The 22,913-nt window shown below is 53.4% G+C and overlaps 1 protein-coding gene across 1 annotated transcript; it reads left to right on the forward strand.

The window, feature by feature from the left end:
* DAO (D-amino acid oxidase) lies at window positions 1-21,020 on the forward strand (the record flags this gene model as incomplete). The annotated part of the gene is given in 11 exon segments (NM_001082189.1): window positions 1-100; window positions 6,475-6,677; window positions 7,737-7,851; window positions 10,044-10,120; window positions 10,708-10,773; window positions 13,446-13,500; window positions 14,636-14,740; window positions 15,582-15,664; window positions 17,425-17,542; window positions 18,473-18,571; window positions 20,553-21,020. Coding segments are annotated over 10 exon segments (1,044 nt in total). The 3' UTR covers window positions 20,685-21,020.
* Window positions 21,021-22,913: the final 1,893 nt, after the last annotated feature.

Genomic DNA, 22,913 nt, shown 5'->3' on the forward strand with positions numbered 1-22,913 from the left:
GGCTGGCAGGCAATCGGCTCCCAGAAGCTGAGGCTCTGTCAAGATACAGGACCCCGTGCTCCGGCAGCCACCTCCTTTCTGCAGAAGCTAGGCACAGCCGGTGAGTGGCAGGTGCACCTTCAGGCTGGGGGTGGAAGGCAGGAGCCAGTGTCCTCCAAGGCACTGGCACATCAGGGCAGGTGACAGAGACCTGGGTGGACTTGCAGAGAGAGGAGGCTCTCTCCAGCCCTGGAGGCAAACAGGGCCAGCAGGTGAGTGATTGCATCTCTCCAATCCTCAGTTGCTTCATCTGGAACATGGGGTCATAGCTCACCTCTTACAGGGTGAATTGGAGTCCTGTAGGCCATTTGTATCTGCACATTTTGCATCCGGGGTTAAAAATATTTCAAGTAGTTGCATCTGTCCTGAACTTGTACACTTTTTCCCCTTGGTATTATTTTCTGAACAATACAGTATAACCACTACTTCCATAGCATTTACATCGTGTTTGGTATTTTTATAAATCCTCTAGCGATGAATTAAAAACTGTGAGAGGATGTGGGTAGATGCTATGCAAATACTCCACCATTTTATGGGTGGGACTGGAGCAAGATTTTAGTACCCACAGGAACCAATGTTCCACAGATGCTGAGGACAACTGTGTTGAAAGAGGTGATGAATGGGAAATACTTAGCATAGCACTGGGCACACAGCAGGCACTCAGTCAATAGCAGTTATTATTGTTGTTAGTACTCTTTTTGGGAGGGAGACTGGGCAGCCTGGTTCTCAAACTTTTCAGCCTCTGTTCTGTTCATATATATATGGCAGGAGCCAGGTGCTTCTCCTGGTCTCCCATAGGGTGCAGGGCCCAAGCACTTGGACCATCCTCCACTGCCTTTCCGGGCCACAGCAGAGAGCTGGCCTGGAAGAGGGGTAACTGGGACAGAATCCGGTGCCCCAACCGGGACTAGAACCTGGTGTGCCGGCGCCGCTAGGCTGGCTCTAAAATATATTTTTAGAAGATTTTATTTATTTATTTGAGAGGTAGAGTTACAGACAGTGAGAGGGAGAAACAGAGAGAAATGTCTTCTGTTTGTTTACTCCCCAAATGACTGCAATGGCCAGAGCTGCGCCTATCCGAAGCCAGGAGCCAGGTGCCTCTTCCTGGTCTCCCATGCAGGTGCAGGGGCCCAAGGACTTGGGCCATCCTCCACTGCTTTTCCAGGCTACAGCAGAGAGCTGGGTTGGAAGAGGAGCAGCCAGGACAAGAACTGGCGACCATATGGGATGCTGGCACTGCAGGCGGAGGGTTAACCTACTGCGCCACGGTGCCTGCCCCTGTTCTGTTCATTTTTAAGGCCAGGCCAAAGCTGGCAGCCAGGGACTCAACCTTGGTCTCCCAGGACTCAGCCACTTGAGCCACCATCTGCTGCCTTCCTTAGTCAGAAGCTGGGATCAGAAGCAGAGTCAGAACTCGAACGCAGCACTAAGATGTGGGGATGAGACATCCCAAGCGTCAGTGTAACTGCTAAACCAAATGCCCACACATACTCTGTTCCATTTAAAGGATACACTGGGGGCCAGTGTCGTGGCACAGTGGGTTCAGCTGGCATCCCATATCAGAGTAGTGGTTCACATCCCACCTGCTCTTCTTCCAATCCAGCTTCCAGCTAATGTTCCTGGGAAGGCAGTAGAAAATGGTCCCAGTCCTTGGGCCCCTGCCACCCATGTGGGAGACCCAGATGGAGCTCTAGGCTCCCAGCTGTGGCTGGAGGTTGCCACCATTTGGGGAGCAAACCGGTGGATAGAAGAGCTCTCTTCTATCCCATCCATCACCTTTCCCTCTCTCCCTGTGTCACCCTGCCTTTCAAATAAGTAAAAATAACCCTTAAAATAAAATAAAAGATAAACTGAAGGCATCGGCTTCATAAGAAGTAGTTGTGGGGCACAGCCGGGAGAGCCGGTACTGTTCTCTAAAGTGCTATACCTGCTATGAGCACGCAGCAATCAAAGGCACAAATTACTCTTCAGGAGACAAAGGGATTTGTGTTTAGGCAAATGGACACAGAACAAAAGACAACGGAAACTATCAAGTGCCAATTTGTTGCTGTCTGCCTGCATATAAATATTTTTAGGGTCCAGAGCCAGGCATTGTCCCATGCTGGCGATGTGACCCTGAGTTGAGCGGCCTCCTCCTCAAATCTCCATCCCTGTCTGTAGGGTGCAGGTACTACAGCCCCACCTCCTCCAGCAGCGAGAGGACTAAGGGGATGGCATCTTCAGGAGGCAGAGACCACACTGTGTTTCCTTCCTGCCCCAGGCTGGCATAGGCACTGTGATTGCACACACACAGCTCGGTGTGCTCACCCCAGCTGTCTGTGTCTTCTTGGATGTGTGTTCTGAGTGTTTGGTTGAAGTGACAGCACAAAACAGAGGTGAACTGCAAAACCAACAGAAAAAACAGACGCAGCAAGAAAACAGCTGACTGCAGAGCCGAGCGCTGGGCACGTGAGTCCCAAAGTTCAGCGCCCACATGCACACAAGTGATGGTAGCTGAGGCTGGTGCCCTCGCGTCTTACATAAGTAACTCCTGGATTCTGCTTCCAATAAGTAACTCATGGATTTCTATTGCACTCTAGGGAAATCAGGCACAGCTGATATCATCAGTATCAACTTTGATTTGTACAGTGTGTGTCTTTGGGGGGGCTTTCCAATAATAATTGACTTGGGACCCCCAATTTTCCCTTTTCTTGTTTTAAGATTTATTTATTTATTTATTTATTTATTTATTTATTTTATCGAGAGGCAGAGTTACAGACAGAGGGAGAGACAAGAGAGAGAGGTCTTCCACCCGCTGGTTCACTCCCCAAATGGCTGCAACAGCTGGAGTTGAGCCCATCTGAAGCCAGGAGCCAGGAGCTTCTTCTGGGTCTCCCATGTGTGTGCAGGGGCCCAAGGACTTGGGCCATCTTCTACTGCTTTCCCAGGACATAGCAGAGAGCTGGATCAGAAGTGGAGCAGCCTGGACTCGAACTGGTACCCATATGGGATGCTGGCATAGCAGGCTGGAGTCGTAACCTGCTGTGCCACAACACCGGCCCCAGCTTTGCTGATTTTTTAGGTGTTGTGAGGATGGAAAAGCAGGCATGAGCCCTGGAAAAAGGAGACCTGGGTTCACACCCCAATTCCTCCTCTAACTTTGACTGAACGTGCCTCTGTGAGCCTCAGCCTCTTATGTGGGGACTGTGCTCCTCACAGCTGTCTTTTGTGAGCACCCAAGTACTGTACAAGTGTATATTTTTTGATTCTCATAAGAACTCCATTCGTCCATCCACCCACTCATCCATCCACCCTTCTATCATGCACTCACCCATCCATCATCCCTCCACCCACCCATCCACCACCCATCCTCCCATCCATCACCCATCCTCCCATCCATCACCCACCCACCATCCACTCATCCATCACCCATCCATCCTCCCTCTGTTCTCCCATCCATCACCCACCCACCATCCATCCAGCATCCCTCTGTCCTCCCATCACCCAGCAGCCATTTATCCATCCATTAGTTCACGAAGTTTCTGCTGTGTGTCTCACTATTCCAGGCCCTGAAGAGAGAGCGACAGATAAGACCAAGGTCCTCGCTCTCCAGGCGCTGATGTTCTGCTGGGGAGACAATGACGTGGGGAGTTTTGTTTGCCCTTACATGGGAAATTGAGGCTCAATTCCGGTTGACCAACTCCTCTTGGTTTGCCTGGGTCCCTCCTGGATTCAGCATGGAAAGTCTGCATCCTCAGAACTCCGTTGGCCCTGGGCAAACTGGGGAGATTGTCGCCCTTGCTCAGACAGGTTAAGTGACTTGGTCAGGGGCGCACAGCTGTTGGGTGCTGGAGCTAGACTGTGAACCCGAGTGTGTCTGGCCCTCAGCCTCGGCTGTCCCATGCCACGTCAACTCTGGAATTCCTTATGGGGAACTGGTAGAACCCAAGAAAGCCCTTTGCTCCTCTGTCTTCTTGTTGTCAAGGTACAAAAGCGGTCAGTTCTGAAAATTACACAGAGGCAGTTAGAAGGCCCAGAGAGGGGAAGCAGCGTGGCCAAGGTCACACAGCCAGCCAGGTGTGGAGCCAAGTCTCACTCTCTTTCTCTTCTCTCCTTCTGTCTGCCTGCTGTGGTTTTCCAATGCAATTTTTTTTAAAGATTTGTTTATTTGAAAGTCAGAGTTACACGGGGCGGGGTGGGGGGGTCTTCCATCCGCTGGTTCACTCCCCAGATGGCCGCTGTCGCTCCCCGTCTTCGTGGGGAAACGACACTAAACCCTGCCTAGGTTTCCTATCCGAGTCACGGCACCATTATGTCGCTCCCCGTCTTCGTGGAGGAACGACACAGGACCCTGCGCTGTTCTTTCATCTGCTCGGCCCTTCCCGGGTTTGCTGCTGGTTCTTCCCGGGTTGGCTACCATCCCTTCCACCTCCGTGGAAGGGCGGTTCCCCCTGCCACATTCCCCACTTACGCGGGGGAGCGGCACACCGCTGGCCGGCTCTCTCGGGGGCTGCACAGGTGTTCCTTCAGATAGATGTTCCCCTTAGATGTTCCTGGTGCATGTTGTCTCTCTCCTCCTTTATAGTCCTCTTCCACCAATCCCAACTCTGCTACCCACACGCCGAGCGCGCCGCTCTCCTCCAATCAGGAGCGGCTTCTGCAGCTTGTCAAGTTGGTGAGAGGCAGCTGGGTAGAAGCTGTACGCTCCTCTCCCAGCGCCACATTGTGGGAGAGCAGATGCATAGAATAAGTCTTAATTCCAGTAACAGTATAGTCCGAGTTGCTCCCCACAGCCGCAATGGCCGGAGCTGCGCAGATCTGAAGCCAGGAGTCAGGAGCTTCCTCCAGGTCTCCCACATGGGAGCAGGGCCCCAAGGACTTGGGCCCTCTCCCACTGCTTTCCCAGGCCATAGCAGAGAGCTGGATTGGAAGAGGAGCAGCCGGGACTAGAACCGATGCCCATATGGGATGCCGGCACTTCAAGCCAGGGTGTTAACCCACTGCGCCACAGCACTGGCCCCTCCAATGTAATTTTTAAGGTGCTGGAGAACAGCAGGAGGCAACTAGGTACTGAGGGCCCACTGTGTGCCAGGCCCTGAACCAGGAGCCATCACCAGCCTTGTCGTTTGATTTTCAGGAGGTCCCCTTGGGATTGGGGTTACTTCTCTTGTACAGGTTAGGTCTCCTGAGGCACAGCATGGAGGAGGAGGGAAGGGTGGAAGTGGGGGCCCCTGGTGGGGTCTCCCTGTGCCCCCAAGTCCCCATGCCCAGGCTCTGGCCTGGGGGATCGACACCTTTCTATTGGTTGCTTGTATCTCTGACTTGGCTCCCAAAACCCCGACAGAGTCCAGCTCTTGCAGGCTGAAACTGTTCCCCTCTTTACAGAATTAGGCCACGTTGAGAACGTCCTACCGTCCAGGGCCACAGGCCCCAGTTGCCAGGAGCCAGGGCGTGTGGGAGGAGAGCTGGAGTGAAGAGGAGAGAGAGTTGAATTTGGCCTCTTGTTCCGTCTCAGCAGGAGCCGGCAGAATATTGTTGGCTGTGCGGGACAGAGCAACTTCAAGGTCAAAAGCTGCTTCAAGGTCAAAAGCTGCCAGGCCTTGTAGATGTTGAAAGGCCCCAGCCAGCCCAGCTTCCCAGGGCAGACAGGCTGAGTTCTGTGCAGGAAGACGGAGTACTGGGGCCCGGAGCTGGTTCAGACGTGCCAGCCCCGCACTTAGCACGTGTGTGATAAATGGGTGTCATGTTTACAACAACGCTTGCTAGCTGTGTGACCTCAGGTAAGTCACTTCACCACTCTGAGCTTCAGCTTCTTCGTCTGTCAAAGAGGGCCAAGAGTACAGCCCCTGCCCCCGGAGAGTGTTGGGAGACGGCGGTGGAATGATGCGGCCCTTAGCGCTGGGGCCGGTGCACGGCAGGTGCCCTACAGATGTCTGCCTGTCATTTCTTTGGCACTGGGAGCCTGGTTAAGTTTTCTGCATTTGACATCTGGTTATGGGGCCTTTGAGGAAGGAATTCCTGGACATTGAAATTCACGAAGTGTCTTGCCCATGGTTAATAGTTAACGGGTGGTTAACTATTAATCAGAGAGAGCTGAGAGCCGAAGCCAGAGCCCATTGTCCTAACCACTGTACTGCTCAGCCAAGTGCTCTGCTGGGATTTGCATATTCCCGGGGAACAGTGGGTACAGGGACACACACCCCTGCCCCCAAGGAAAGCTGCTTTGCTTACCAACTGCGGGACCTCGGGCAATTGGCACTTCCTCTCCACACCTCAATGTTTCCATTCACAAAATGGGAATAATCTTCTTTGCCATCTGGGATCTTTGGAGAATCGAGGGTCAAAAGGTCTTGGTGGGATCTGTGCTTTCTAAGCATTCAGTAGATGCTGGCGATGGCGGTGACAAGGATGGGTATGATGATGACGGTCACGTGCCTTAACCCTTCCTCCCCTCAGGCCAGCCTGATGCGTGTGGTGGTGATTGGCGCAGGCGTCATTGGCTTGTCCACCGCCCTCTGCATCCATGAGCTCTACCACTCGGCCCTGCAGCCTCTGGACATGACGATCTACGCAGACCGCTTCACCCCGCTCACCAACACCGATGTGGCTGCTGGCCTCTGGCAGCCCTACCTCTCTGACCCCAGCAACCCACAGGAGGCGTGAGTGAGGGTCCCACAGGGCAGCCTGGGGTTGGGGGAGCGTGGGGCCGAGCCTGCAGAGGGGCCGCCTCCCGTCAGGATTCCCATGAGCAGAACAAGACAGCAAGGCACAAAGAAATACCAGTAAATGTGAAGCCCCTGCGAGGGTGCCTGAAGTTAGGTTCTTCCTGACGTGGGCTGGATGGCCACACCAGACCCATTGGTGAGTCTGGACATTGTCCCAGTGGGCAGATGGATGCCCGATTGGTCACAGAAGTCGCAAAGGTCCTTACGTCAGTGTAGAGACTGCCCGCTGCGTCAGCAAAGGAGCCCCTCCATGGATAATGGCTCAAACAAAATTTTTATTTTTCACTCCCGTAAATTCCAAAACCAACGTTCCTAACCAGCGGGCCGGGCTCCTTCCGTGTCTCCCTCTCTGTGCGTGCCAAGGTCACCATTCTCACCAGGCAGTGACTACCAGAGGCGCACACAGAATCACGTGTGCAGAGAATGGACTGACTCCATAACACAGATGAGAAAACTGAGACTCAGGGAATCCAAGGCTGCAGGTGGTGAGGCCAGGGCCTCCATCCTGGTTGTCTGACCCTGTGCCCTGTTGCCTTCCACTCCTATCTCTCGGTGACTCTAGGTGTCTATCGGCCAGAACACAGCCACACAGTTCTGCCTAACTGTGAGGGAGTCTGGGCTGTGAAGCTGAGCTGTGCCCCTAGAGGGAGGCGAACAGCATTTGAGGACGGCAAGCTGATGTCTGCCAGCGGTGTTTGCCAGAGGCACTGCCCAGAGCCTGACCCAACTGTGTGGCTCACAGCCCCCAAAGCCAGGTCAAAGTTTTCATGGAAACTCATCGGCCATGCGGTACCAACCTGGAGGTCCCTTTCAAATGGTGGGGGAGGAGCTCCTGCTGTCCCCACTTCTGTATCCGACTGATATTGGCAAGTCCTGGAGGCAGTGGGCCTGTGGGCTTCTAGATGTGGGGTCACACGGCCCACGTGTGCTGGCCTCGGGAGGTCTGTGCCCAGTTCAGAGCATCAGGTAACCAGAAGTCGGTGACCTTTCCAGGGACTGGAGCCGGCAGACTTTTAACCACCTCCTGAGCCACATCCATTCTCCCAGCGCTGAAAAGATGGGCCTGGCCCTAATCTCGGGCTACAACCTCTTTCGCAAAGCTGTTCCGGTGAGCGAGGGTTCTTGGCTGGGAGAGTTGGTTGAGTGACCGGGGAGGCAGAGCCTGGACCACAGACCAGGGTGGGGCCCCTGAGCCTGGCGAGTCCTTTGAGTCTCGTAGACAACAGATCCCTGGGTTCAAAACAGGTTTGCTTTGCATTCTGGTTGGTTGTGCCTTGAAAAAGCTATTTTTTGGTTTCAAATGTTGTGATTCAATTGGCTGAGACCAGCGACTCTTGTGATAATGGAGAACTGGGCTTTGATTGGCTTTGGGGAAAACGTGTACTCTGCAGGGGTGAACTCAAAAGGTTTTACATGTCACCAAGAGGTACTAAAACCCTCACAGCAAAGATGGCTGAAGCACTTATTATGCGCCGAGCCCTTTGCTGACTACAGCTGGAGACGCACTTGATTCTTGCCCTTACCGGAAGCACTGTCTTTATCCTCATTTTACACAGGAGAACACAGGCTCAGAGAAAGGATAACTTGACTAAGGTCACAGAGCTTTTTTAAAAGATTTATTTATTTGCTTGAAAGGTGGAGTTACAGAGAGGGAGGGAGGAAGGGAGGGAGAGAGAGAGAGAGAGAGAGAGAGAGAGAGTCTTCCATCTACTTGTTCACTCCCCACATGGCTGCAACAGCCAGAGCTGGGCTGATCCAAAGCCAGGAGCCAAGAACTTCTTCCGGGTCTCCCACATGCGTGCAGGGGCCCAAACACTTGGGCCATCTTCCACTACTTTCCCAGGCCACAGCAGAGAGCTGGATTGGAAGTGGAGCAGCCGGGACTTGAACTGGCGCTGCAGGCAGATGCTTAACCTACTATGCCACAGCACCGGTCCCAGTCACAGGGCTCTTAGGTAGCAAAGCCGAGATTCGAACCCAGGCCCTCTGTTGACCACGTGGTGCTCGGTGTGCTCAGAGGGACAGAACTGGGGGGATGTGCCAGGGCTGCCTGGGGAGGAAGATGAACCTCTGGCTGGGACCCGTGCCACCTCTCAAGGTTTGCTCAGTCTTTAGCGCTACACTCAGGGCTTTCTCGACCTTATCTGCTGCCTTCCCTACGACCAAGGGTGATGAGCGACTCCATGACCCAGACGAGAACACCGAGTCTCGGAGAATCCAGTCTGTAAGGGGAAGGCCTGGGCCTCCAGCCAGGTGTCTGTCCCTGTGTCCTGCTGCCTTTATCTGACCTCTTGGTGATGCTCAGTGTTGCCCCTCCCCTCATTTCTGATCTTTGCCCTGTCACAGCCTTGGTCTCACTCTCACCTTAAATGCAGGAGAACCTCCAAACACTCATGGAAAAGTCAGTGAAAAGACACATTTATTTGGATGCAGAAAAACGTGAAATCCATGCATAGCTTTTTATGATGTGCATCTCTCATGGACACTTTTTAAAAATTTAATTATTTCAGAAGCATAGAGGAAGACAGAAAGACAGGCAAACCTGCCATTGGCTGGTTCATTCTCCGGGTGCTGGCAATGACATGGAAGGGCCAAAGCTAGGAGCCAGGAACTCAATCCAGGTCTCCTACATGGGTGGCAAGGAGCTAACTGCTTGAGCCACCCCAGGTCTGTGCTGGAAGAAAGCTGGACTTAGGATCCAGAGCTAGGTACTCGTGCAGTGGGGGGAGAGAGGGACACACACACACACACACACAGAGTGAGAGAGAGATCTCCTACCCAATAATTCTCTGCCCAAATGCCTGCCCTGGGTAGCAGGGACCCAGCTGCTTGAGCTGTGATGCACATTAGCAGAAACCTGGACTTGGGAGTGGAGCCAGGACTCCAACACACACACTATGCTATGGGATGGGTGTCCCAAGTGGCATCTTAACTATGACACAAATGCCCACCCCACCCCATGGAGTTTTTTGTAGACCTCTCGCATGTGTGTGTTTCCAAAAAACACATGCAACAAAATAACCTTCTTTTAGAATTTCATGTTCCTTGAACTTTGTGAGGTCCACCTATGCAGTGGTTAAGAACAGCACTGGAGCCCCATTGTGTGGCTTCAGATCTCAACTCCGCTATTTATCCCCTGTGTGACCTTAGTCTTAACTCCGTGTGCCTTAATTGGCCCACCTGTGAAATACGGATAAGAATGATATCCAATTCAATGGCTTATTCTGAAGATTATGCGAGCTTTCATCATCACCAGGGACCCCCAGCCACTCCGGTGACCCCCTCTCTCATCTTCTTCAGGACCCTTCCTGGAAGGACACAGTTCTGGGGTTTCGGAAGCTGACACTCAGAGAGCTGGACATGTTCCCCGGTTACAGGTAAGTTTCATCTTGGGGAAAGGAGCTGAGGCCCCACGACACGGGCAGAATGGTCCAGAAGGCAGCAAGTTGCCCATCTTATCCCCTGGTCTCCTGGTTTCTGTCCAATGAGACCCCACTCAAACTGGAGGGGAAGAGAGTGTGGAATCCCAGTTCTCAGGCTCAGAAGCTCCATTTATGTCTTGTTTGGTGGAGGAGGAAGTGAGCTTCAGAGAGGCTCAGTGACTTCCCAAGATCACACAGCCAAGTGACCCAACTAGGATTCCAACCCCATCTGTGTGACTGCAAACGCCTCTCCTCTCTACCCTGACGCCTCTCTGGTCCTCTCCTCACCCCACCCCGTCCTGGACCTCCTCCACCAAGGCACATCTGATCTCCGTTCACATACCCCAGTATCAGGGATGACTTTGACTGATGGACACTTTTGTCCTTGTGTTGAACTGAAAATCATGCTTGCCCTTGAACTTCACCCCGTGGTCCTGGCCCTCCCCTTTGGGAGCCCACTGCACCTTCCTTTAATTGACAGCCCTCCGATTGACAGCTCTGATTCTGACCTTGATTCCCACCTTTTGCCTGCATGACTGTAGCTATGGCTGGTTCAATACAAGCTTGATTCTGGATGGGAGGAGCTACCTGCAGTGGCTGACTAAAAGGTGAGTGTTTAAGCTTTGGTGTGAGATGGGCATCTCCCGGGGCAAAGGTAGAGTAGAAGACTGTTCATGGGATTCCTTGCTGTCTGGGCCAATCCCAAAGTTGAAGAAAACCTGTAGATTAGACGGGAACTATCCTTGGTCCTGACCGCTACTCTAGGAATGGAGTTCCTGCACCTGACTGGGCATGAGAACCACCTGGGCAGCTTTCCACATTGGAGATCTCTTAGCAACCCCGCTCAGTCCCTAATCTTTATGCAATAGTTGTAAATGGATTCCCTCAAGGTTTATAAATACAGTTCGGTCATTAGCATAATATAACTGACTCTCTCTCTCTCTCTCTCTCTCTCCTAACTACTTTGGTTAGTTCCTCCAGAACAGTGTTAAGTAATACAGGTGCTAATGGATGTTCCTCTCTTATTAATAGGGATCTGATAGTGTCCCAAATTAGCAAACACAACCCTGAAAGATGTGCTTATATTTATATTCAAATGCATTTATATTGAGGAAAATTGCATATATTCTCTCTCTTTTTAAAAAGATTTATTTATTTGTTTTGAAAGTCAGAGTTAGGGAAAGGAAAACAGACAGACAGACAGACAAACAGAGAGAATGAATCTTCTACCTACTGGTTCACTCCCCAGATGGCTGTAATGGCCAGCGCTGGGCCAGGCTGAAGCCAGGAGCCAGGAGCTTCTTCCACGTCTTCCATGTGGGTGGCAGGGGCCCAAGGACTTGGGCCATTTTCTTCTGCATTTCTCAGGCCATTAGAATGGAGCTGGATTGAAAGTGAAGCAGCTGGGACTCAAACCAGCGTCCATATGGAATGCCAGCATTGCAGGCAGCAACTTTACCCACTATGCCACAACACCTGTCTCTATTCTCTCTTTTTTAAACATTTATTTGAAAGGCAGAGCAACAGAGAGGAGAGAGAGAGAGAGAGACAGAGAGAAAGAGAGAGAGAGAGAGAGAGAGAGAAAGAGATCTTTCATCTGCTCATTCACTCCCCAAATGGTCAAAATGGCCAAGGCTGGTCCAGGCTAAAACCAGGAGCCAGGAACTCCATCCAGGTCTCCCATGTGGGTGGCAGGGACCCATGGACTTGAGCCATCTTCTACTGCTTCCCCAGGTGCATTAGCAGGGAGCTGGATCGAGGTTAAGCAGCCAGGATTCAAACTGGTACTCTGAAATGGGATGCCAGCATCTCAAGCAGTGGCTTAACCCACTGTGCCACAGTGCCAGCCCCTGAGAACTGTATTTAAGGAACCCCACGGGTGATTCTAATTACCACCCAGGTTTGGGAACCACTGTGCCATATAGGGTTAATTCCCCTAACCTTGAGATACTCACGGCTCCTGCCTAGCCTCCCCCAGGAAAGATCACACTCACTTGTTCTCTCCTGGGGAAATTATGTAGATAAATCATTCTAAGGTAATACACCAACACGCATATGGCTCATTTTCTGATCTTTTGATGTTTCCACTATATTTCTAAAAGGAAAAGTATTCCCCACAGGGATATTTAAAGGGAAGAGGCGTCCCCAGGGTACCTCACTCCGTGTGCTCTGCTTCTGGAAAGGGAACATTCGGCTTTTTTTTTTTTTTTTGACAGGTAGAGTTAGACAGTGAGAGAGACAGAGAGAAAGGTCTTTCTTCCATTGGTTCACCCCCACAAATGGCCGCTATGGCCGGCACGCTGCACCAATCCGAAGCCAGGAGCCAGGTGCTTCCTCCTGGTCTCCCATGCGGGTGCAGGGCCCAAGGACTTGGGCCATCCTCCACTGCACTCCTGGGCCACAGCAGAGAGCCGGACTGGAAGAGGAGCAACCGGGACAGAATCTGGCTCCCCAACCGGGACTAGAACCTGGAGTACCAGCGCCACAGGTGGAGCATTAGCCTAGTGAGCCACGGCGCTGGCCAGCACTTGGCTTTAATCCATTCTTGCCTCCTCTGCTTCACATCTGATGCCCTTAGATTTTTTTTTTTCTGACAGGCAGAGTGGACAGTGAGAGAGAGAGACAGAGAGAAAGGTCTTCCTTTGCCCTTGGTTCACCCTCCAATGGCCGCCACGGCCGGCGCACTGTGGCCAGCGCACCGCGCTGATCCGATGGCAGGAACCAGGTACTTCTCCTGGTCTCCCATGGGGTGCAGGGCCCAAGTACTTGGGCCATCCTCCACTGCACTCTCTGGCCACAGCAGAGAGCTGGCCTGGAAGAGGAGCAACCGGGATAGAATCCGGCGCCCTGACCGGGACTAGAACCCGGTGTGCCGGCGCCGCAAGGCAGAGGATTAGCCTAGTGAGCCACAGTGCCGGCCTACCCTTAGATGTTACAAAGCCACATGGGGGTCACAGGAGATGCTGGGAGCCGGCAGAGGCCTGGGTTTGCATCCCAGAGCCATCAGTGACTCACCACACGACCCTCAGCAAAGCTCTTTTCCCATCCCCATCTGCCCAATGAGGGGCTGCGACCACCTCAGGTTCTCCAAGGAACCTTTGTGGAGCAGTGGTCCAGCAAGGTGCCAGTGACCTGACTGGGGACACAGCCGTTTCCTCGAGGAGCCGCTGGTGGACTCCCGTCCCTAGAAGGTTCTTTGGGAATGGTCCACATGCCACCCTCCTGCACGGATGGCACAGAGAGCCCAACACTGGGCTTTTCGATGTGTCTCGTCCTCCAGGTTAACCGAGAGGGGAGTGAAACTCTTCCAGCGCAAGGTGGAATCCTTTGATGAGGTGAGCTGCAGGGTTAAAGGGTAGGGGGAGGAGGAGAGGGGAGGGCTTTGCTTCCTGCTATGGGGTTGGGGGCCCCTTCTCAGGCTCCTAGGGTTCCCTGAAGATGGTCCCAGACTCTAAACCTCTTCTTAATCCCAGAAGGACTCGGGCAGTCTGAGAAAGGGGGTCTCTGCCTTGATGTGGGCGGCAGGGACACAGGAACAGCAGGCTCATGGTAGCCCATTTGGGGCTCATTTAAGTCTGAATCTCGGTGAGTTTTAGGGCTGAGAGAGCGAGCGCTGGATGCCTTTTTCCAGTATCAGCCACATTCCAATGTCAAAGTCAGATGCTTGGCTGCTTCCTCCTGAGGTCTGGGCTGAGTTTTCCTGGAACTCCTCCACCAAGAATAATGTTGATAGCAGCTCCCAGCACCAGGCACTGAATTCCTTCAGTCCCGGCACCTGCAAAAATGCTCAGCACGTGAAAGGCGCTCAGCCCCTGTAGCAGCCAGTGTGAGATAACGAGGACCTCCCCACTCTGGGTTGGATCCTGATGGACACTTGAGATACGTGGCTGACTCAGTGGCAAACGCTGAGCCAAGAACAATAGTAGTGCATTGCAATGTGTGGGTCCATGTCTGACCCAGGGCTGGGAGGGGAGCGGCGGTCACGGGAGCCCAGCCGGGGAGTGTGGGTATCCAGGACACACCAGCCCTGAGTCATCAAGTCTCCTGTACCTAGAGCTAGGGCTTGCACTGTGTCTTCTGCAAGTGTCCTGGCACAAGAAGAAAATCTAAAGAAACCAGAAGGCAGAGAACCGGCTCTGCTTCCTGTCTGAGATCTTTTGGGAGGCTCCCAGGTTTCTCTCTCCACCGTACTCTCTTCCATGCATTTTCCTATCCATGCTCACATGGGGTTCTCACCGCAGCCCCACTGTATCACAGAGGCAGCTAAGCCTCAAGAGGTAAAGGGATATCTCTGGGGTCACACATTGGGTAAATGGCAGAGTGGAGATTTGGAGCCAGGCGTCTGATTCCTCACCGAGCCCTCTCTCTGCTGGTTCATAGAGTAGACAGCTGCACCGGGAGAGGCGAGGGCAGGGAGGGGACAGAAAGGACCAGGATTCCCAATCCCCCTGCCCTATTGGTTGCTGTCAGGTGGCAGGAGGAGGTGTCGATGTGATTGTCAACTGCACCGGGGTATGGGCCTCAGCACTGCAACCAGACCCCTTGCTGCAGCCCGGCCGGGGGCAGATCATTAAGGTGAGTGGCAGGTGAGACCCCGGCTTTGCTTGGGAAGACTGTTCTGTGTGCTCATCTAATTTCCGAAGAGAGTGGATGAATCAGGACCATCTAAGACAGAAGCCTTCAGACATCAGGAAATTCACGTTAAAGATACAAGAAGGACCAATAACCCCCACCCTTGATCAGGGTTTCCTCTTGCTAGCGATGGCTGTACCTGTGTTGGGGGGGAGTTAAGAGTGCCTGTAGTGTCATAAATAGCAAACGCTGGTGCCAGACCTGGCCTGGGCGCTTGATTGTGTTCATTACTTTAATCCTTACCGTAACCCTTTGAGATGGGCACTCTCACATCAACATTGCCGTCTTACAGAGCGGGAAACTGAGACACAGAAGAATTAAGAAACATGCGCACAAGTTCACACGGTAGTAAGTGGAAGGATTGGGATTAGGACTCAGGCAACCTGGCTCCAGAGCCTACATGCATAATCACCTTTCCATACCACCTCTCATTGTATGTGGGGGCTGTGTGTGCGTGTCTGCCTGTGGGCATGGGTGTACCCTTGTGTCATAGGTGTGTAGGGGCAGGTGTGCATATGCCCTGACACGTGTGTGTGGTGATGTTTCTACAGACATGGGGGTGAGGCTGTGCAATGCTTCAGGGAGCAAGGGGGCTGCCACTCAGGGCGGCTCTTCCTGCAACAAAAAAGTGGCCAGTTGCAGGCGTGGACCAGAGTGGGTCATGAGAGGGCCTAGGCTTCGGCTTTGCCACTCTGGTCAAACACCTGGCCATGAAGGGGAGTGAGGGCAGCCTGGCCCAGTGACCCAACATCCTGGACAAGACTCTTCTGTTCTCGATCAACAGGTGGATGCCCCCTGGGTGAAGCACTTCATTATCACCCACGACCCAGAGAGCGGCATCTACAAGTCCCCGTACATCATCCCGGGGTGAGAACTGCACTGTTCCCAGGGCAGAGGAAGGACACCTTGACACTCTCTCTGTGCCCCTGCTGCCTGCCCAGCCCCCTTGCTTAGTCTCTGCTGTCATCTTGTTCCAGTGTTTTTAAGTGACTTTGGGCCACTACGTCTCCAGGAAGGCAGGACACGGTGGCCTTGACTGGGCTCTGTCTTGAACATTCTTTTAAGTGACAGGAGTGGGGAGGCTGGAGACGAAGCAGTGGATGTGACAAAGGTGGTGACACTAAGTGATGTAAATGGCAACAATGTGAACGGGGCTGGGATGGAGCTCGGTGTTGGCGGTGGTGGTGACACGGATGGGATGCCAATACTGCTCCCAGTGGAACCGTGGTAGGTGAGACAGTACTGTCCCGGGTGGAGGACACAGTGCTGGTGATGGAGGGGTGTGGGTGACAGCAGGTGCTACAGTTTGGATGTGGCTTATCCCCCAAGTGTGCGATGGTCCCCAGTGAGATGGTGGAATTTTTAAGAGATAGGGAGGGCCCTGTGGCCCTCATGAAGGATGCATGTGTTCTTGTTGGAGTGGACCCAGTCTGGTAGGAAGGGACCAGTTCCCAATGCAGTGGGCTGTTATACAGAGACTCAGCCTACCCCCACCCACACCCTGGTCCCCTGGTTTCTTGTTTTCATGCTCCTGCACTCACTTCTGCCTGTGGCCACTTCCTTTTCTGCTTCTCCACCACTGGTGACTCCTGTCAAAGGGGCCCTCTCCAGGATAATCGCACCATGCTGTTCGGACATTTCAGCCACCAGCACCATGCATCAAAGAAACCTCTTCACTTAGAAAGCACCCAGCCTCAAGTAATTGGTTGTAGTCTCACCAAACAGATGGATACGGTGGGGCTGGTAGCAGGTGCTGATGGAGACGACACTCGTAGGGATGTTAACAGTGTGGCAGAGGTGATTATCCCGAAGGCAATGCCAGTGGTGGGGCTGCACCGACACCTCCATGGTGACGTTAATGGTGTAGTGGTGCTGGGGTGGTGTGCTGAATGAGGTCCATGACATAGTAATGGTAGCAGTGAAGGCAATGGTGAAGGTGACATTGTTGATGGAGATGATGGTGTTGGTGGTGATGGTGTTGGTGTTGGTGGTGAAGGTGACATTGTTGATGGAGATGATGGTGTTGGTGGTGATGGTGTTGATGGAGATGATGGTGTTGGTGGTGATGGTGTTGATGGAGATGATGGTGTTGGTGGTGAAGGTGTTGATGGAGATGATGGTGTTGGTGATGAAGGTGACATTGTTGATGGAGATGATGGTGTTGGTGGTGAAGGTGACATTGTTGATGGAGATGATGGTGTTGGTGGTGAAGGTGTTGATGGAGATGATGGTGTTGGTGGTGAAGGTGACATTGTTGATGGAGATGATGGTGTTGGTGGTGAAGGTGACATTGTTGATGGAGATGATGGTGTTGGTGGTGATGGTGGTGATGGAGATGATGGTGTAGGTGTTGATGGTGTTGATGGAGATGATGGTGTTGGTGGTGATGGTGTTGATGGAGATGGTGGTGTTGGTGGTGAAGGTGTTGATGGAGATGATGGTGTTGGTGGTGAAGGTGACATTGTTGATGGAGATGATGGTGTTGGTGGTGATGTTAGCGGTGCTGGCAAGGATGGCAGTGTTGATGGTGGTGGCCAATAGTTGAGATGGTGAGCACAGGGCTACCTTCATTCACCTCAAAGCCTTAATGTTCCTTCATGCTTCACACCCTCCTGCTTCTTGTCCAGGGTCCATGCGGTTACTCTTGGAGGCATCTTCCAGATGGGGAACTGGAGTGAGGGAAACAGCACCGATGACCACAACACCATTTGGAAGGGCTGCTGCAGCCTGGAGCCCACGCTGAAGGTAAGGGGTGGGGGGGTGCCAGAGCCTCCGACCAGGGTCCTGGCAGCTGGTTCATGAGAACATTCGAAGACGGGGGCGACACCACCGCTGGAGGACTCAGGGCAGACTGATCCAGCAAGGGACCATGAAATACACCAGAACTCCACAGTGTGCAAGAAAGCATTGCAATGGGCCAAAGAAACCTGTCTTTGCTCAGCTGAGTCGCTCCCTCCTGGGAAGATGTCGTCTTTCTTCACAAAACCACTCATGGTGGACATCTTGGGGCTCCCATTTGTCCGGGAGCAGCGATGATGGTAGTGAGTGTGATGAAGGTGAGGGCAGAAGTGGTGGTTGGGTGGATGGCGGTGACAATGCTGAGAATGGTGATAGTGATGGTGACATGTGGTGACTGTGGAGGTGGGTGAATATCTTTGTTGTTAAGCTGCCAGACTGGATGCTCTGGTCCACACTGGCGTACCAAGGTGTGCGTTCTAGCTCCACGCCCCATTCCAGCTTCCTGCAAATGTACACCCTGGGGTGCAGCACTTGACACCCCGTGTTATAGGGTCCATGCCACATACGTGGGAGACCTGCGTGAAGTTCCTGACTCCAGGATTCATCCTGGCCAGTCTTAGCTATGATGGGCATTTAGAGAGTGAGGCAGCAGTTGGGAGCTTGCTCTCTGTCTTTCAAATAAATAAAACAAATGCACACTTAAGTTGTCGTAATATGGAGCTGGGACTGACGGTGCTGTTGATACAGGTGCTATAGCTGATGGGTGTGAGTGGCAGTGATAACGATGGCGGAGGCTGATAAACCTGGTGTAGTGGTGATTAATCAAGGTGAGTGTGGTGATGCTGGAGTTGCTAATGGTGACGAGACTTTAAAATCAAGCTCCTCACCACCTAAAAATGGCAGCAGGAAAGACATGGCCAATGCTTTGTCTTGCAGGATGCAAGAATTGTTGGAGAATGGACTGGCTTCCGGCCAGTCCGGCCACAGATCCGGCTCGGAAGAGAACAGCTCAGTGCTGGGCCTTCAAAGACAGAGGTATGCGCTGCCAGTGAGGAAAGCAATGCTCTTCCCAACACCCAGGAGTTCTCTGTCCTGTCCGGGGCATGGTCGTGTCTGGTTTCAGGCTCCACAGAGCCTCCCTGGCAGGCGGCCAGTGGCGGCAAACACTGCCTCCTCTGTAGATGGGGAGACTGAGGCACGAGGGTGGTGAGAGACCTGCTCAGGGTTCCAGAGAGCGCAGTGCCCTGGTTTGCTTAAGTCTGTGGTTGAGTGGGAGGAATGTGGGTGCCTGTTGAGCAGCCCCTTGATGCCGGACAGTGCGGCAAACCCATGCCATGGTGACCTGCTGGGTCTCCTCTGCAGCTCCGTGGGGAGGGGACAGTCCCCTGAACCTCACATAAAGACTCTGGAAACCTGGGAGCTGAAGTCCCTCTCCATGTCAGAGCCCTCGTGAAGGTGGGGCTGAGATGGGATTTGAACTTGATTCAAGAGCTGGTTCCTAGGATGTCCATTTTGGGGTCCTTACTCATGTCCCCTCTCAGGGGGTAGGAACCGAGTTTACTGAAGCCCTGGGAGTTGTCCTGGGCTGAGGGAGCAGATGTGGGTAGGTGGTACCTCGGCTCCCACCAGAGACGCAACCCCCCTGCCAAAGCCATCTCTTCCTTCACCCCAGATGGACCGCGTGCGTGTGTGTGTGTGTGTGTGCATGTGTGTGTGTCTGGGGCTGTGTGTGTGTATATGAGCGTGCTTCCAAAAGGCCATGGACTTCACAATTAAAGACACGCAAGGGCGTGCGTTTGGCCTAGCAGTGAAGATGCTGCCTGGGATGCCTGCACCCCATGTCTCGAAGCCTGGGTTCGAGTCTCGGCTCTGCTCCTGATTCCAGCCTCCTGCCTGTGTGCACCGGGGAGGCCACAGCTGACGGCTCAAGTTCTTGGGCCTCTCCCACCCACGTGGGAGACCTGGGTTGAGTTCCTGGTTCCCGGCTTTGGCCTGCCCCAGTCCCAGCTGTTGTAGGCATCTGGAGAGTGAACCAGCAGCTGGGAGCTGTCTGTCTGTCTCTCCTCCTGCCTCTCAATAAGACTTAAGGAAATTGAATTTTTTTAAAAGATGACCTAGATTTCCATGAACTTTTTAAGGTCCCAAATATATAGAGGGGTTATGTGTACAAATGGAAGATTGTGTGTGTGTGTATATGTGGAGAGGGGTTACGTGTGTGTGTGTGTGTGTGTGTGTGTGTGTGTATGGTATATGGAGATACCATGTGCATGTAGAAGACAGGAGGGTGGTGTGGGCATGGCGAGAGTTATATATGTATAGGTGGAGGGGCCGTGTGTGTACAGGGGATCATGTGTGTGTGTGTGTAGAGGGTGTGGATATGTGTATGTAGAGGCCATCTGTGTAGACACCTGTGTGTAGCAGGGTTGTGTATGTGGGTAGAGGGTTGTGTGTGTATGTAGGATTCATGTGTGTATAGAGGCATCATGTGTGTGTGGATGGGAGGGTTAAATCTGGAGTTGAATTCCTTGCTGGTGGCTTTAGCTTTGAGGGAGGTGCAGGGGCCTTGCCTGTGTCCCCAGGATGCACCCCCACATCACACAGAAACCCCCCACCCCATTTCAGGCCCCTGTTTTGCCGGCCTCCGTGGCGGGTGGCAGGCTGTCTCTGCACACAGGTGCTCGTTAGTCCACAGTGGGATGGGGAGGAAGACGGGGATTTGGGACACCCTGACGCGGAGGAGACCTCTGACCTCTGTTCCAGATTCTCCGCTCCCTGAGCTGTGTGTTGAAGGCAGGTCCGTTTCCTGAGCCGAGGAGACGAGTCTGGGGCGCGGGCCTCCATCCCAGGGCCCAGCCCCCTTGCTCAGTTCCCGGGGGCCCTCACCAGCCTACCAGGCACTGAGAGAGGCTCAGCTGATGCCTGGCTTTGCCCAGGACTCTTTGGGGAGCTCCCAAGGGTAGGAGGACTTCCCGCCGTCCCCCCCAAACCTGGCCACCTTCTCTCTTGTTCCTCCCAGGTCATCCACAACTATGGCCATGGTGGCTATGGGCTCACCATCCACTGGGGCTGTGCCCTGGAGGCAGCCAAGCTCTTTGGGAAAATCCTGGAGGAAAAGAAGTCGTCCAGGATGCCACCATCCCACCTGTGAAGACTCCAGTGAGCCACGCCTTCCCCACCAGGATTCTCCACTCTCCCTGGCCAAGCAATCAACGTGCTCCTCTGTAAGACAGCCTTGACCTCCCACCTGCCCACAAGGCCAAGGCCTGGACAAGAGTTCGGGCCAGCCTGGCACCCTCTCTAACCGCTGAGTCTCCCCCCATCTCCGTGTCTGACACTGTGAATGGCTGGGGGCTCTTATTCCTAGAGCCACCAGAAGAAAGGAAAGCTCAGAAAATCAAAGAGGCCGGCTGCCCAGCACCAGAGAAAACTGAGACAAGTGAAGCGAAAGTATCTGGATTACAACACGAACGGCGATGAGAAACCTAGTGGTGGACGGCTGTTACTCCAGCGCCTCCTACACCTGTCTGTGGAACCCCATTGTCCTGGGCACACTCTTGAGGAACACTGTAGGGGATTCTGTTGTAGGAAGTTGCAGGAAAAGCCGGGGTGTGTTTGCCGGCGCCGCGGCTCACTAGGCTAATCCTCCGCCTTGCGGCGCCAGCACACCGGGTTCTAGTCCTGGTCAGGGCACCGGATTCTGTCCCAGTTGCCCCTCTTCCAGGCCAGCTCTCTGCTGTGGCCAGGGAGTGCAGTGGAGGATGGCCCAAGTACTTGGGCCCTGCACCCCATGGGAGACCAGGATAAGTACCTGGCTCCTGCCATCGGATCAGTGCAGTGCGCCGGCCGCAGCGCGCTGGCCACGGCAGCCATTGGAGGGTGAACCAAGGGCAAAGGAAGACCTTTCTCTCTGTCTCTCTCTCTCACTGTCCACTCTGCCTGTCAAAAAATAAAAAAAAATTTAAAAAAAAATTAAAAAATAAAGAAAAGCCGGGCTGTGGAGGAGGCTAGTGACATCCTGCTCCACACCCAGAATGCCCCATGGAATCAGCTGCCAATGACTGGCCCCTTGGGTACCCCACGACCCTCGAGGAGGAGCTGTGGCAGGGGTCGTCCCATGAGGGCCCCCCTTACAGAGAGCCAGGCTTGCCAAGCCTTCTCCTTGCTTGTGGGGCACATTCCCGTCTCTTGTCTTCCGGTGGCACACTCTGATCTGACAATGTTTTTGAAAGTCTTCATAGAGACTAGAAATCTGTGTTAGGGTTCAGAATTAGAGGCACAGAGCCAATAGGATAGAGAGATAGACAGATAGACGATAACAGTCCGAGGTGGATGTAGGCAGATAGATAGATGGATGGGAGGGGGTTTATCAGGGGATCAACTTGAGATTATGGAGCGGGGACGTCTCTCGACATTGTCTGCAAACCAGAGCCCCTGTGGTCCTGGCAGTGTAGCTCAGTGCAGGTCCAGAGGCCTCCGAACCAGGGAAGCCAGTGGTGGGAGTCTCAGTCCAGGGCTGAAGGCCTCAGAAGTTGGGGGCCGCTGCCCTAAGACCCATAGTCCAAAGGCCAGAGAGCCTGGAGCTGTGATGTCCACGGGCAGGAGGAGAAGAGCTGGCCAGCTGCAAGTGAGAGAGGGCGTTGCCTGCTGAAACTGGGGCTGACCTCCCTGCAGTCCACCACCTCCCCCCGGCCAGTCAGCTCAAGGCCACGCCCAGGAAGCTGGCTGGCCCCTCCCTAGTCCTTAATCCAGTCAGGTACACGCCCAAGATGGGGCACTGCAAAGACTCTGCTCGTTCCTGATGATCCGTCTCCGCCCCCAGGGTTTTCTCCATCTGGGTTTTTGACAAAGAACCTGGGAAGGTTGGGGTGCTCAGGCCATCGCGCTGTGTCCCTTCCTGTGTCCCTTCGTCCCCTGGGTTCTTCATGAAGTATCTGCCGTGATGCTGGTCAGCCTAAGCTAAACAGAGGGAGGGAGCCAAGACCTAAAACTCTCTCTTAACAACCACGCAACACCATCAGCAACAACCACACTGATGTGGGTTAAAGCTTATACCATTCTAACTGGGTACCAGGCTCTGTGTCCAGCTGTTGCACACATCTCTCTCTGAATCCTCACGAACACCCCACGAGGTAGCTGCTACCCCCATTTCACAGATGGGAAGTTCGGCTTTGGCTTGGCCCAGCCCTGGCTGTTGTGACCAACTGGGGAGTGAACCAATGGATAGAAGATTCTCTCTCTGTCTCTCTGCCTTTTGAATAAATAAATAAAAATTTTAAAAAGGAGGAAATCGTTCAAATAAAATGAGACACTCTCATCTAAGTGGCCACAACATCAGAGAGAACCATCCACGTGTTCCTTAGAATACGGGAAGTAAGAG

Source organism: Oryctolagus cuniculus, chromosome 21 (assembly GCF_051225735.1).
Source record: "Oryctolagus cuniculus isolate XC-2025 breed Fujian yellow rabbit chromosome 21, ASM5122573v1, whole genome shotgun sequence".
NCBI classification, from domain to species: Eukaryota; Metazoa; Chordata; class Mammalia; order Lagomorpha; family Leporidae; genus Oryctolagus; species Oryctolagus cuniculus.